This window comes from Arachis stenosperma, chromosome 9, assembly GCF_014773155.1.
Source record: "Arachis stenosperma cultivar V10309 chromosome 9, arast.V10309.gnm1.PFL2, whole genome shotgun sequence".
Classification (NCBI taxonomy): Eukaryota; Viridiplantae; Streptophyta; class Magnoliopsida; order Fabales; family Fabaceae; genus Arachis; species Arachis stenosperma.
Window position 1 is genome coordinate 111,126,550 of NC_080385.1, and position 12,564 is coordinate 111,139,113.

The following is a 12,564-nucleotide window of genomic DNA, read 5'->3' on the forward strand; positions in this document are numbered from 1 at the left end:
CACTCACCTGAGGTATTACTTGGAAGACCCGGTGTACTTGTCGGTTAAGTTGTGCGAGTTCTAATTTTGCACACCAACAAGGCACGCCTCGGATCTAATTACCCAAGCCCTATCCTTAGACAATCACACCACAGACAGATAAGTTGGGCTCTTTAATCATTGATGCTCAGAGTTTTGCCATCATTGATTTTTATCTTGATTTTTCTTTGTTCTTTCTTTTGTCTCTTTCTTTTTCTTTTTTTTTTCAATTCTCGTTCAATGATTCTTTTCTTTTAGTCAGAGATCTCATAATACCTTTCTAAACCTCATGCTCTTAAGAAATCATCCTTCCTTTTCATACGATATCATCATCCCTTTTAGCTTAATTCATGATCATCACACTTAGTGCACCACCACTTATTATCAGAGGACTTTTATTTGTCAAATTCAACTTTTCTCCATCTCTGTAATTCTTTTTCATATGTTTACAGTTCTTAAGAGGACTTCATAAGTAATAAATTCAGTAAGCATGAGGAAAACATGAAAATAGAAAAATAGAATAAAAAGTAAATAGAAAAATTGAAAGCTAAAAGCTTAAAGGAAATGATACCACCTTAATCATCATTGTTGCCTTCATCTTCTCTAAGGCTATGTAGAGCATAGTCTCCCACACCAAACATAGAATGGTTGCTTGTACTAAAGCAAAAAAGAAAAAAAAATAAAGGTGATGGAAATAGGGATAAACATGTTGATCAAGTGAAGGCAATCAAGTAATACAGAGGCTTATTCAAATAAAATAAACTAAATTAAAACAAATGAAATGAAAGCTAAAATAAAGTAAAATAACTAAGTTGCTAATGTATTTGCATAGGGTGGACTTTGCATAGGTGAAGTGTGGCAACACCAAACATAGTGTGAGAACACCAAACTTAGTCTGACATAATCATTGTGAAACTAGGCCAAGTACCCAGTGAAGTGCAATTGTCCTATGCGTGTAGCACACCAAACTTAATCTAGAAACACATACACAACCTTATACGAAATAAAAATAAGAATGAAAAGAAAATACCTGACGTTGGGTTGCCAACAAGCGCTTTTTTAACATCACTAGCATGACGGTTGTTCCTTGCTAAGGTGGAGGGTGATCATAATGCTTCAACTCTTCTGCTCTCACTTTGAATCTCCTCCTTGTGTCCTCATGTAATAGCTCAACATGATCAAGGGAAAAAATTTTGTTCACAGTATATGACAATAATGGATGGTGAGATAACACTACTTCACCTGGTGAAAAATCTTGAGTAGGAATTTTCTTGTTCCTCCACCCTTTTGACACCTTCTTCCTGGGAGCTTCCTCCTTATTTGATGCACACCCAACACTAAACTTAGATTTGATGTTGGAGGGTTTGTTGATTGCAAAGGGAGGCTTTGGTTGCAAGCTCTTGTTAGTTTCAAATAAGTTTCCAATATGCTGCACTTTGTCTTTCTCTTCTTTTGTTTCCAAGCATGGAAAAAGAGCTCCTGAAAGTGATTTATTATATGCTTCCTTCAAGTTTAGATCCTTGGTGTCAACTTTCTTGCAATCCTTTTGATCACTTGAGTGATGCATGGTCTTGAAAACATAAAAAAACTAAATGTTCCTCATGCACCCTCAACATTAATTCACCTTTTTCAACATCAATGAGGGCTCTCTCAGTGGCGTGGAAAGGTCTCCCTAGAATGATGGAGGCATTCTCATCTTCCTTCATGTCAAGAATAACAAAATTCATTAAGAGCAAGAATTTTTTCACTTTAATCAAGATATTTTCAACTATTCCATGTGCATGCTTCATTAATTTATCTGTCATTTGTAGAGCTATTTTTGTGGGTTTCAACTCTTGAATTTTTAGCCTCTACATCACAAAGAGAGGCATCAAATTAATACTTGTCCCCAAATCATATAATTCTCTCTCAAAGGTGGTATTGCCAATATTACAGAAAATTTGAAAACTTCCTGGATCTTTCTTCTTTGTTGGCAAGTTCCTTTGAATAATTACACTACACTCTTTGGTCATCACCACTGTTTGGCCTTCCATCAAGGATCTTTTCTTGGACAACAATTCCTTCATAAATTTAGCATACAAGGGCATTTATTCAAGTGCTTTTATGAATGGAATGTTTATGTGCAGTGTCCTGAATATCTCCAAGAATTTGGAGTATTGCTTTTCCTTGTATTTCCCTTGAAGCCTTTGATGATATGGAATTCTTGGCTCATACTCTAGCACTTGGACCTTCTCTCTTGATGCATTTTTTGAAGCTTGAATATGTGTTCCTGAGAGGTGGGGGTCACGTGCTCCACTTGACTATTGGTGTCCCCTTTTGCTTCATTCCCTTGTTTGTCATCGGTCTCCTCCTTGTCCTTCTAACACCTTTCCACTTCTCAGATAAATAGCTTTGCATTCTTCCCTTGGGTTTCAAATAGTGTCATTGGGAAGGCCATTTGTGGGTTTTGCCAATTTTTGCCTAATTTGGCCTATTTGCTCTTCTAACTTTCTAATTGAGGCACCTTAATTCTGGACGTTAGACCTTGTTTCCTCACTGAAACCTCTTGTTTCTTGCATGAATGTAAATGTATTTTGGGAGAGTTTCTCTATGGCCATTTCAAGATTGAAGAGCCTTTGAAAGTCTTGAGATGGTTGGGTGAGGGATGATTGTTGTTGGTAAGAGTGACTTTGAAGGTTGAGAGGGTGTCTGTTGTGTTGATGGGGGTTGAAAGGATTATGTTGAGGTTGGAAGTGGTTTTCTTGATGATTATTGTTGAAACTGTTGCCCCTCTGACCTTGATTTCTCCACCCAAAATTTGGGTGATTTCTCCATCCAGGATTATAGGTCTTGGAGAAGGAATCATTGCGAGATGGCTTTGAAAGATTATCTATGTAATATACTTGCTCCAGAGAAGAATGTCTATACTCCAAACCTTCACTTTGATGTAGTCTATTACTCATGCCATAAGAGTTCTCTTGAGCATTCACTGCTAAAACTTCTGAAACTTGCATGTATCCTAATTGTTGAGTAATTGCATTGATTTGTTGTGACATGAATTTATTTTGAGCCAACAGAGTGTCCAAGGCATCTAATTCTATAACTCCCTTCCTCATTGATCTTTCGGAATAGAGGTACTAATTGTTGGCTACCATTTCAATCAACTCCAATGCTTCATCAGTGGTCTTCTTCATATGCATTGATCCTCCAGCCAAATTATCCAATGAAACCCATGAGGATGGGGTGATCTTATCATAAAAAAATCTGAAGTTAGACCCAGTCAGCAAACATGTCAGGCGGACACTTTCTCAGCTTCTCTTTGTACCTTTTCCAAACTTTATAAAGGGACTCTCCTTCATGCTGTCGGTTCTAAGCTTGGTTAACCTCTAAGGTGGGAAGAATTTGGTTAGGAACTTAGTGACCAAGTCCTCCCATGCTGTCGGTTCTGAGCTTGGCTAACCTCTAAGGTGGGAAGAATTTGGTTAGGAACTTAGTGACCAAGTCCTCCCATGTGGTTATGCTCTTTTTGCGCTGATTATCGCCACTGCTTAGCCCGATCCTTTACAGCAAAAGAGAATAGCAACAACCAATAAACTTCAGCAGGGATGCCATTTGTCTTGACCATGTCACAAATTTGCAGAAAGTTCGAGATGAACAAGTTAGGATCTTCCTGCAGGCTCCCACTAAATTGACAATTTTGTTACATTAGTGTCACAAGCTAGAGCTTCAACTCAAAGTTATTGGCATTAACAGTAGGTGTCGCAATGCTACTTTCATAACTCCTTGGATTAGGAGTAGTGAAAGATCCAAGGGTCCTCCTAGGTTTAAGAGCATTAGATTTGCGATTTCATTCTCTGCCATGTTGAATTCAAACTTTTCTTCAACTGCCTCTTCAATTTCTTCTTCAACTCTTTGATATCTAGTTTGTTTCCTTTGTCGTCAAAGAGTTCTTTCAATCTTAGGATCGGATTGAAGAGGTTCTTTATCCCTGTCGTTCTGCATATACAAAAACAACAAAAAAATCAAATTGAAACTCCCTTCACAGTGACGAAGGGAATTCCCAAGGGAGAAATAAAACAAAAACAATAACTAAATAAAAGCAAAAGGGTTTAATCTAGGTAATCAATTGATTGGTAGTTTGTTAATCACGATTAATCTCCGACAATGGTGCCAAAAATTTGCCGTTATTTTCTTATTTGAAAAATCTACATCACGTATAACCGACACGACCTTGGATCACCTATAACATCCCAAGGATTCAACGGCCTATCCCCAAGGACAGCTAACAAAATGTCGACAATATCTTTATTCTCGGGGGGGCTCATAAGTAAACCCGCGCTAAAATTAGAGTAAGTAGCGTTGAAATTGATGTCCTTAGGTGGGATGAACTTTGAAATATTTCTCCTTAAAGCCATGGAAGGAATCCTCGAACAGCAAAAAATCGGACAGTTTGGCTGAGCATGGAATGACATATAGTCTTTCTTGTGCCTCCCCTACTTACTCGGGATAGTACACAAAAAAAAAATACAAGAAGACCTCCACCTGAGCAAGAAGCTCCAAATATTTGTAAACCAACTCGAAAGTCCGGATGGCCGCCCAACTATTCGGGTGCAGTTGAGACGGCACTACCAAGCACCGATTCAGGAGGGCCAGGATGAATGTGGAGAAGGGGACTACACTCCCAACTTCGTAAACATGGACTCGTAAAACCCACATCAAGTCGGCAACCAAGGGGGATTAAGGTTGATATAGCAAACCCCCTCTTTCTCCTTAGAGAGCGCCAACTCATATAGACGCTCAGCATCCCCCCTCCCCCCCCCCCCCACTGCACACTACACCCTTGGCATGTAGTTTCTGAAGATCCACCTCTGTAAGTCGGGAGGGCGTACTCAACACATCAGAGGTTACACAATAATAGTCCTTAGGAACGCCTCCCGCCTAGTAGACAGACGCACCCTAGCATCGGGTCTCCGCCAGACCATAGCTATAGCCAAAGGGGCCCCACCGTCAGCCCACTCCCTAGAAACAGAAGAATATAAATCCTGCACTAAAACTACTAAAACCTAATCCATACCAAAACAATGGCACCCCCCATTATTTTCTACTACTACAATGCAAGGAAACACACAAAAGAAGGAACTAGAAGCAAACAATGTGCGAAATGACAGGAGAAGATGAAAAACACCAACCTGTTCTCAAAAGCCGAACGAAAGTGACGATTGTAGCAACGGACACAAGAAATGCAATGCTAAAAGCCTCAAACAACCAAGCACAACCAAGCCAAGGCACAGTACCAAAGACAAAGAATGCTTAGCAGAAAAGTTGAAAAACAATAAAAGAAAATGTAAAGAGAGAGCAGTTACAATAAGGGAAAAAATAAAACCCTCAACTTTCAAATGGAAATACGGAGTGACGAGGAGCAGAAATGGAAAATCCAAACTTCCCCCTTTATTAAGCGTCATTATAACAACTTGGAAAGCATAACGGACGAAAACTCACCATCGCGAAAGGTAACAGAAGTGGAAACAGCCCTTCATCCCATTTGCTAACTCTAGATGTCCCGGATAATACGAGAAACTGAACTCGTAAGCCATAACAGAAACGTCGAAACAGCCTACCAGAGAATCCAAGGACCTTCGAAAACGCAAGGCAATGTTCCACCTTCCTAGGCGAGGTCGGCAACCTCCCAACTCACAGAAAGATGAACTATGTCAGCGAAGAGATTAAGCAATCTTATCTTCCCATTTCAGGAGCAACTGTTCTGGGCCTAGCTTCCGAAGACCCCAAAACGATCCAACAACAAGGCTCCTAGGACCAAAACCTTCTCTATGGTCCAAACTAACTGGTCATCACCAACCAACATTTAAATTCAAATACATCTCTTATCTTAGCAAATAAGATAAGATAAAATAACAAGACAAAACTATATAAAGGGAGCAAAATGCTCCCTTGGGTACATTACACACTCCTAATCCTCACTTATATCTCTTAGATCAATTTTAACTTGAGCAATAGAGTATCTTTGCAAGTGTCATTCCCATTCTAGAAATCCGATCACATCATCAACGAGACCGGCAAGTCCTTGATCCTTCCCTCAATCCAATCCGTACTAACAAAGTCTCGTACAATAACTAATTTAATAGTTGATTCTTTTGTGCATATAACAGCTTTTTAAAGAAATGTTGCAAATGAATTGACTTGAAATTTAACTATTTAATAACTGCAACATTCAATCGAAATAATAAGAGTAACTTTAACAACGATTTTTTCACGATGAGTTGCTGTTGCCTCTTTCTTCCCTACAAAAATAATTCAGGGATTTTTACACTCAATCATGCTTAATAGTCATTATAAAATAGATTTTTTTTTTGCAAGTGTTTTCAATCATGCTATTTACAATAAATGACCAAGGACATTCCAATCATTAATCCCCTGTTGAATAAGACAAATAACCCGGATAAAATCAGAAATAAAAAAAAAAGAAAGAATTACATTTAGAACAAGCTCCTTGCAATTGCAAGCGAGCTATGTACATATCAAATAATGATATCCATGTAAATTATAAGGAACAACTATTCTATCTTAGTCAATTCCCTATTGTTAAGGAACAACTATGAACCGTTTTCTATTTCAACACTATTCTTTCATGAATTTCTTGTTTTAATATTACTACTCCTACAACTATGGTCATGGTCATAATATAATATCATACACCTAATCAACATAAATAAGCTACAGATTGATTATATTGCTCCAGTTAATTGATTATGAGAAATTCTACTTCCTTCAATGAAAACGTTCTTCTATTACCTTCTACAACTGCAACATTTAACAAAACAAATTAGGAAGTAATAAATGAAAAGACCATGCAAATCAAGATTTACCTGTTTTGTACAACACATTCTTCATAATATATCTAACAAGCCAAGCCAAAACAAGAAAGAGAGAAAGATCACAAGTTCACAACATGTATTTGGATATAAATGCATGTTGAAATAAGACTCATTTAGCAACTTACGTAATTAATATGTACCAGCATCTCACTATATTGCCAACTTCTAAATGTTCCTTTGAAAAACATTTTACGAAACTCGTGCTTGTTTTTGTGTCAATCTTGTAGCAAGTTACTTCGTTTTTTTCCATTATTTCAACAGCTCTGAGCAGGTCTATCAAAACACAATTTGTAGAAACATTATGTAATCCTTGTAGATTTCTGTAAGATCCTAGTACCTTTGCAGCTCAACTAAAAGATAAAACAGATAATAGAGTAGAAAATAGAGAAGATGGAATAGAAGCAGATGGGCTGAACAATATTATTAAGATATCATTCTTGCCTCTGAAAATGTATTAGTGAATGTAGTAAGAAATATGCAGAGAAAGGGAAGATACAAAGAGCATAAGAGAGCCTATTACTCTCCTATGGATCCAGTCCAGCCTAATTTCCAATATGATTCTTATCTTTTATATACCAAAAATTCTATGTGCACACTATGTGTTGCTTTGCTCATTTTCAATGTATATTGTATTTCTATATGTATTCTATACGAGTAGCTGATTTGATGGCTGATTTTTGGTGTACGCATAACTTATATACAATACCACTACTTTGCTAAGCTGGCAGAGTTAGTTACAACAATGAAATCCCCTTACTTTCTATTTCCTTCCCCTAAACCATACAAGGTACGTTACAATTTCTCATGCAATGAGACTTCACAAAACTTGATAGTCAATATACTAATAGCGCTAGTAATGTCGCTGCAATGTAAAGAAACTGCACTTTTAAGTTAGAAAAAAAGTCACAATCTATTCTCTCTGTAATTATCATGTCATTGACATCAGGTTAATTTATGAGCTAGCTACCTATAATTTCATTGGATGTGCTTTGAAGAACAAAAGCATTGCAAAACAGAACTATAGAAGTATGTCAACAATTTGCAATAACATTTTTACATAAGTGGTTCAATACTCCATCACAAATAAGCATGCATGCTGAAAAGTTACCTTTAAGTACTCACTAGGGAAAAAGTCTCAAGTTATTGTTATATCAAAGATTTAATTAGTTCTCAGCATGTTCGTTTCAACTTTTCGAGCAAAAAAAATCAGTCTTCACCACTAGGTGGGGTCGGCTACATGAATCAAACGACGCCATTGAGTTCTGTCATGTATCATGTCTACAGTCTTCATCTCTTTCATCAAAAAAAAAAAAGGGCTATACAAGATAGCTTCTAAGAAAAACAAGTTTTAAGCTTTTGTAACTATATAGGAGAAAGTAAAGTTGTAAAATAACCTTTTTTCAAAACCAGATTTATGTTAATTTGACAACATTAATCTTAGAAGATATTTACAGCTCTACTCACATTACCCAACAGAATATTACCAATGCTTTCAATTATTGACAATGATACTACATGTAACATGATATGACTACTGAAATGCAACATAGACAATATCAGTGTCATGACTAACTAACTTTGTTCAAAATTTCCAAAATAATTTTAAGAATTGTAGGCCAAAAGGAACTCCATTAGAAACAAAAGGAGGAAATTACCTTTATGCTAGTGAGGAAGATTGAAGCTCAATAGCCATCCCTTTCTTCCCACGTAACTGTTGAAAAGGAGAACCATCCAAAGTAAATGATCTTAGATTAGGTGTAGACACTAAAATCTTGTACCGTTTATACTCCTTGATGGTCAAATTGGCGAGCTTAGCATTCGATATAACGAGAGTTCCTGACCTGTCTATGTCAGAATCAGGCGAGATCATCAGAAAATTGTTGATGGACAGGGTTTTTAACTTTACACATTTTGAGAAGGGTTCTGCTTGGCAATTCTCGTCTACAGAAATTGCAACACTTTCAAGGCGCAAACTCACCAACGACGGGAGTTCTAAAGGCTTCGATATTCTTGTTCTCCTCTTGAGATCATACGAAGAAACCGATAGGTCAAGCGATAACAAGGAGCTACAAGAGAACACAAAAGAAGGCAAACCAAGATTATATGGAACATAAATTTTCAGATGTTGTATATCTTTCGACACCACATATCTCATGAGATCGGTCAAGATATAGTTTTGCAAATAGCCATGGCGACTGAAGTCCAGGCTAATCAAGGGGTGATCGCCATCGCCGCGGCCATCACGGCACGACACAATACCGGAAATAAATTCAGAGAAAACACAATGGTTCCTGAAGTCTGCAGTGTGTAATTTAATATTAGGCATGGATTTCCAAAGATTCTTCCACCTTGTTGACAAAATGCAAGTCTTAATAACGTCATGAATCATCATAAATGACATTATATGCAACAGAATTGAATCCGGCAAATCACTGATCCTATCTCCACCATCACCTTCACTCTCATTCTGATTCTGATTGTACCTTCCTATCTTTTTCCTACTTTGACTCCTTGTTATTATCCTCATTTTCACCAATTATTTTCAATAGCATTCAAAGCTACAACAAATTCAGACAAAATATGCAAAATTGTTAAAAATGTGCAAAATTCACTAAATTTAGTAGCGATAAACATAATTCAGTTCCCTTTAAGAGCTTGTTTCTACTTTTGCGTGGAAAACTAGAAATAGGTCTTAGTTGCACGTATAAAATTGATGCAACAAGAAAATCCAATGAAAGATTTTGATATACTAAAAGGGGAAAAAGTGCGAGTTCAATGGAACAGCAAGAAAGGGGAAAAGTAAGAGAGAAAGTGGAAATTACCTTCAGATCTTGTTCCCCTTTGAGAGTAGTGAGAAGCCCGAGTATGTGTTTGGGAATGGAAACGTGAAAAGATTTAATGATGGGGGTGGTGGTTGTATTGTAACTATGAAAAGGAAGGATTATTAATTTGGGTATGTGAATGTGAACGCGAATGCGGTGAGGGGTGTCTAATGTTTGTTATGTTATTTAAGATATGTACTTTGTTAGGTAGTGGAGTAAGTGAGTGTGATGTCAGAGAGAGAGAAACCCTTGATAGAGGAGCGGAGTGATGGGCAAGATTTAAATAGAGCCAACAGCCAAGAACCTTTTGTTCCATTCCGTGCGGTGCTAAGTGCTAACTGCCATGTGCTCGAGTTAAAAGGATCTTGATAATGATAGAATAGATCTTCTCGATTTTTTTTTTCAATTATTTTATTAAGTAAGAATTTTTATTATATACATTTAAAATAGGACTAAAATAATATGTGAAAAAATTATTAATTAATAAAAAATTATATTTGACAAAAAATTAAGAGAAACAAATTAAAAAAATTATTCCTCTTATAAATCTATTTATTTATATTATATTAAAATATATTATCTCTTTATATATTAAAATTAATTTTTTTTTAACTAATAAGAGTTAGGTGTTATGTCTATATTACTTTTAAAAAAATGAATAAATTCTTATTCACGGTTAATCATTTACTCATTTTTTTATTTTTATTTCTAATATTCACTAAAAAATTTATTTTTAATTATTGCTATTTAATTTAGAATAAATGACATAAAAAATCTAAATGGATTTTAATATTTTTTAAATGTCCTAAATGATTCTACCTTACATACATGTCCTGAAACTAGTTTTTTTTGGGACTATTCAATGCAAATAAAATTTAATAGATTTGTTTTACTTAAAGAGAAGCTAATAATTTTGTTTTTTTGTGAAGCAAACCCTAATTCTAGGTAATACACTCACACACACTACATGAATTTATTTTTGGATTTACTTTTCTTTCTGTGGGACTAGAATCCAAGTGAAATTATTAAGGAGGTATATGATATACCACTCAATCAAACCTAATAGTTTCGATTTAGTAGAAGCACCTTCCATAGAGCTATAAGAGTCGAACACGCGTTCACGCTCAAGGTAAATCGAATTCGATTTACTGTATTTTGATACACTAACAAATAAATTGAGTTTATTACAAATTTTTATAGTACCTATAATATCTTTTAAGTCATTTACAAATTATAATAATTACAAAAAATATTTACAATAAAAAATTTTAAAATTTTATAAAAATATTTAATATTTTAGTTTCTAGTAAAAAAAGAAAATTGAATAATTACAATAAAATTTTTAAAAATTATAACAATATATAAATACAAAATAAATGAACGATTTAAAAATAGGATAAATTTTTGAATATTGAAAGTCAATTAATTTAAAAACGTAATTTAAAAAATAAATCCTTCTCATAATTACATAAGAATTTATGATACGAAAAATACCCCAAAAAACTATTCTAATACTTGATTTCTAAATATCGAATTATTTATTTAAATAGTTAAATTTTTATCTAACTTAATACAATAAATAGGTTTAAACTTTATTATTATTATTATTATTATTATTATTATTATTATTATTATTATTATTATTATTATTATTATCTATGTTCTCTGATTTTAAATAATTTTATAAAATTTGAAACTTCTTTAGAAGATGTTATGAATATTATAAAAGTTTATAAGTCAATTTATGTAATCGATTCATTAAGAAAATTTTTATAGTACTCATAATATCTTCTAAAAAAGTTTTAAAATTTATAAACTTATCTAAGTTATGTTAGTTGTAGCATGTTAAATCGTTCATTCATTTTGTATTTATATATTATTATAATTTTTTAAATTCTTATGGTAATTATTTATTTTTTAACAATTATAATTAAAATTTTAATAACAATTTTAAATTAAATAATTTTATAAAATTTTAAAATTTTTTATTGTAAGAATTTTTTATAATTATTATAAATGGCTTAGAAGATGTTATGAGTATTACCAAAATTTATAATGTATTTATTTGTTCGTGTATAAAAAAATATTAAATCGAATTAAGTGGTTTTCATTTACCATAGGCATCAAAACCATTAAATCGAAACCAATGGATTCGATTTACCTTAGGCATTTCGACTCTTATAGCTTCCATTTATTCCATGGAAGCTGCTCCTACTAAATCAAAACTATTACGTAAATTGAATCCAATATATTAGTTTTATGTAAATTGATTCCTATATATTTGATTTACATTGAATGGTCCAAATCGGACTTGGTATATTTAATTTACATAAAAAAGCTAGTTTCATGACATGCATGTAACGTACAGCCATTAAGAACATTTATGAAAGATTGTACTCTATTTTTTTATGTCATTTAGGGTAAATGAAATAAAAACACCAAATAAAGTACAATATTTCATAAATGTCCTGATTGGTTCTACGTTATCTACATGTCTCGAAACTAGTTTTTCTATGTAAATCGAAGGTATTAAGCTTGATTTGAACCATTTAATGTAAATTGAATTTACTTAAAAACAAGCTAATAACTTCAATTTACTAGAAGCAGCTTTCATGGAGCTATAAGAGTTGAACTACATCCAAGATAAATCGAATACATTGGTTTTGATTTAATAGTTTTGATGCCTGTGATAAATCAAAATCACTTAATTTAATTTATTGTATTTTGATATACGAACAAGTAAATTGAGTACAATATAAATTTTTATAGTATTCATAATATCTTTCAAACCATTAAAAATAATTACAAAAAATGCTTACAAAAAAAAATACGTTCAATTCACAGTTATTTAT

At 33.9% G+C, this 12,564-nt stretch overlaps 1 protein-coding gene across 8 annotated transcripts; it reads right to left on the reverse strand.

Annotated features, from left to right (window-relative positions):
* Nucleotides 1-3,041: 3,041 nt before the first annotated feature.
* Nucleotides 3,042-9,947, reverse strand: LOC130951040 (F-box/LRR-repeat protein 13-like). Of its 8 annotated transcripts, none has more exons than XM_057879654.1 (4): nt 9,713-9,947; nt 8,732-9,448; nt 8,546-8,601; nt 3,042-3,993 (listed from the first exon to the last, which is right to left on the reverse strand). In XM_057879654.1, the coding sequence occupies exons 2-3, from the start codon at nt 9,415-9,417 to the stop codon at nt 8,553-8,555; spliced, it is 735 nt and encodes a 244-aa protein (XP_057735637.1). In that variant the 5' UTR covers nt 9,418-9,448; nt 9,713-9,947; the 3' UTR covers nt 3,042-3,993; nt 8,546-8,552. The 8 variants fall into 8 exon arrangements, 2 of the variants coding, with proteins under 2 accessions (XP_057735637.1, XP_057735636.1); XR_009073815.1 differs by lacking the exon at nt 3,042-3,993 and adding an exon at nt 5,195-6,816; XR_009073814.1 differs by lacking the exon at nt 3,042-3,993 and adding exons at nt 5,197-6,816; nt 7,016-7,163 and having other exon boundaries at nt 8,546-9,448.
* Nucleotides 9,948-12,564: the final 2,617 nt, after the last annotated feature.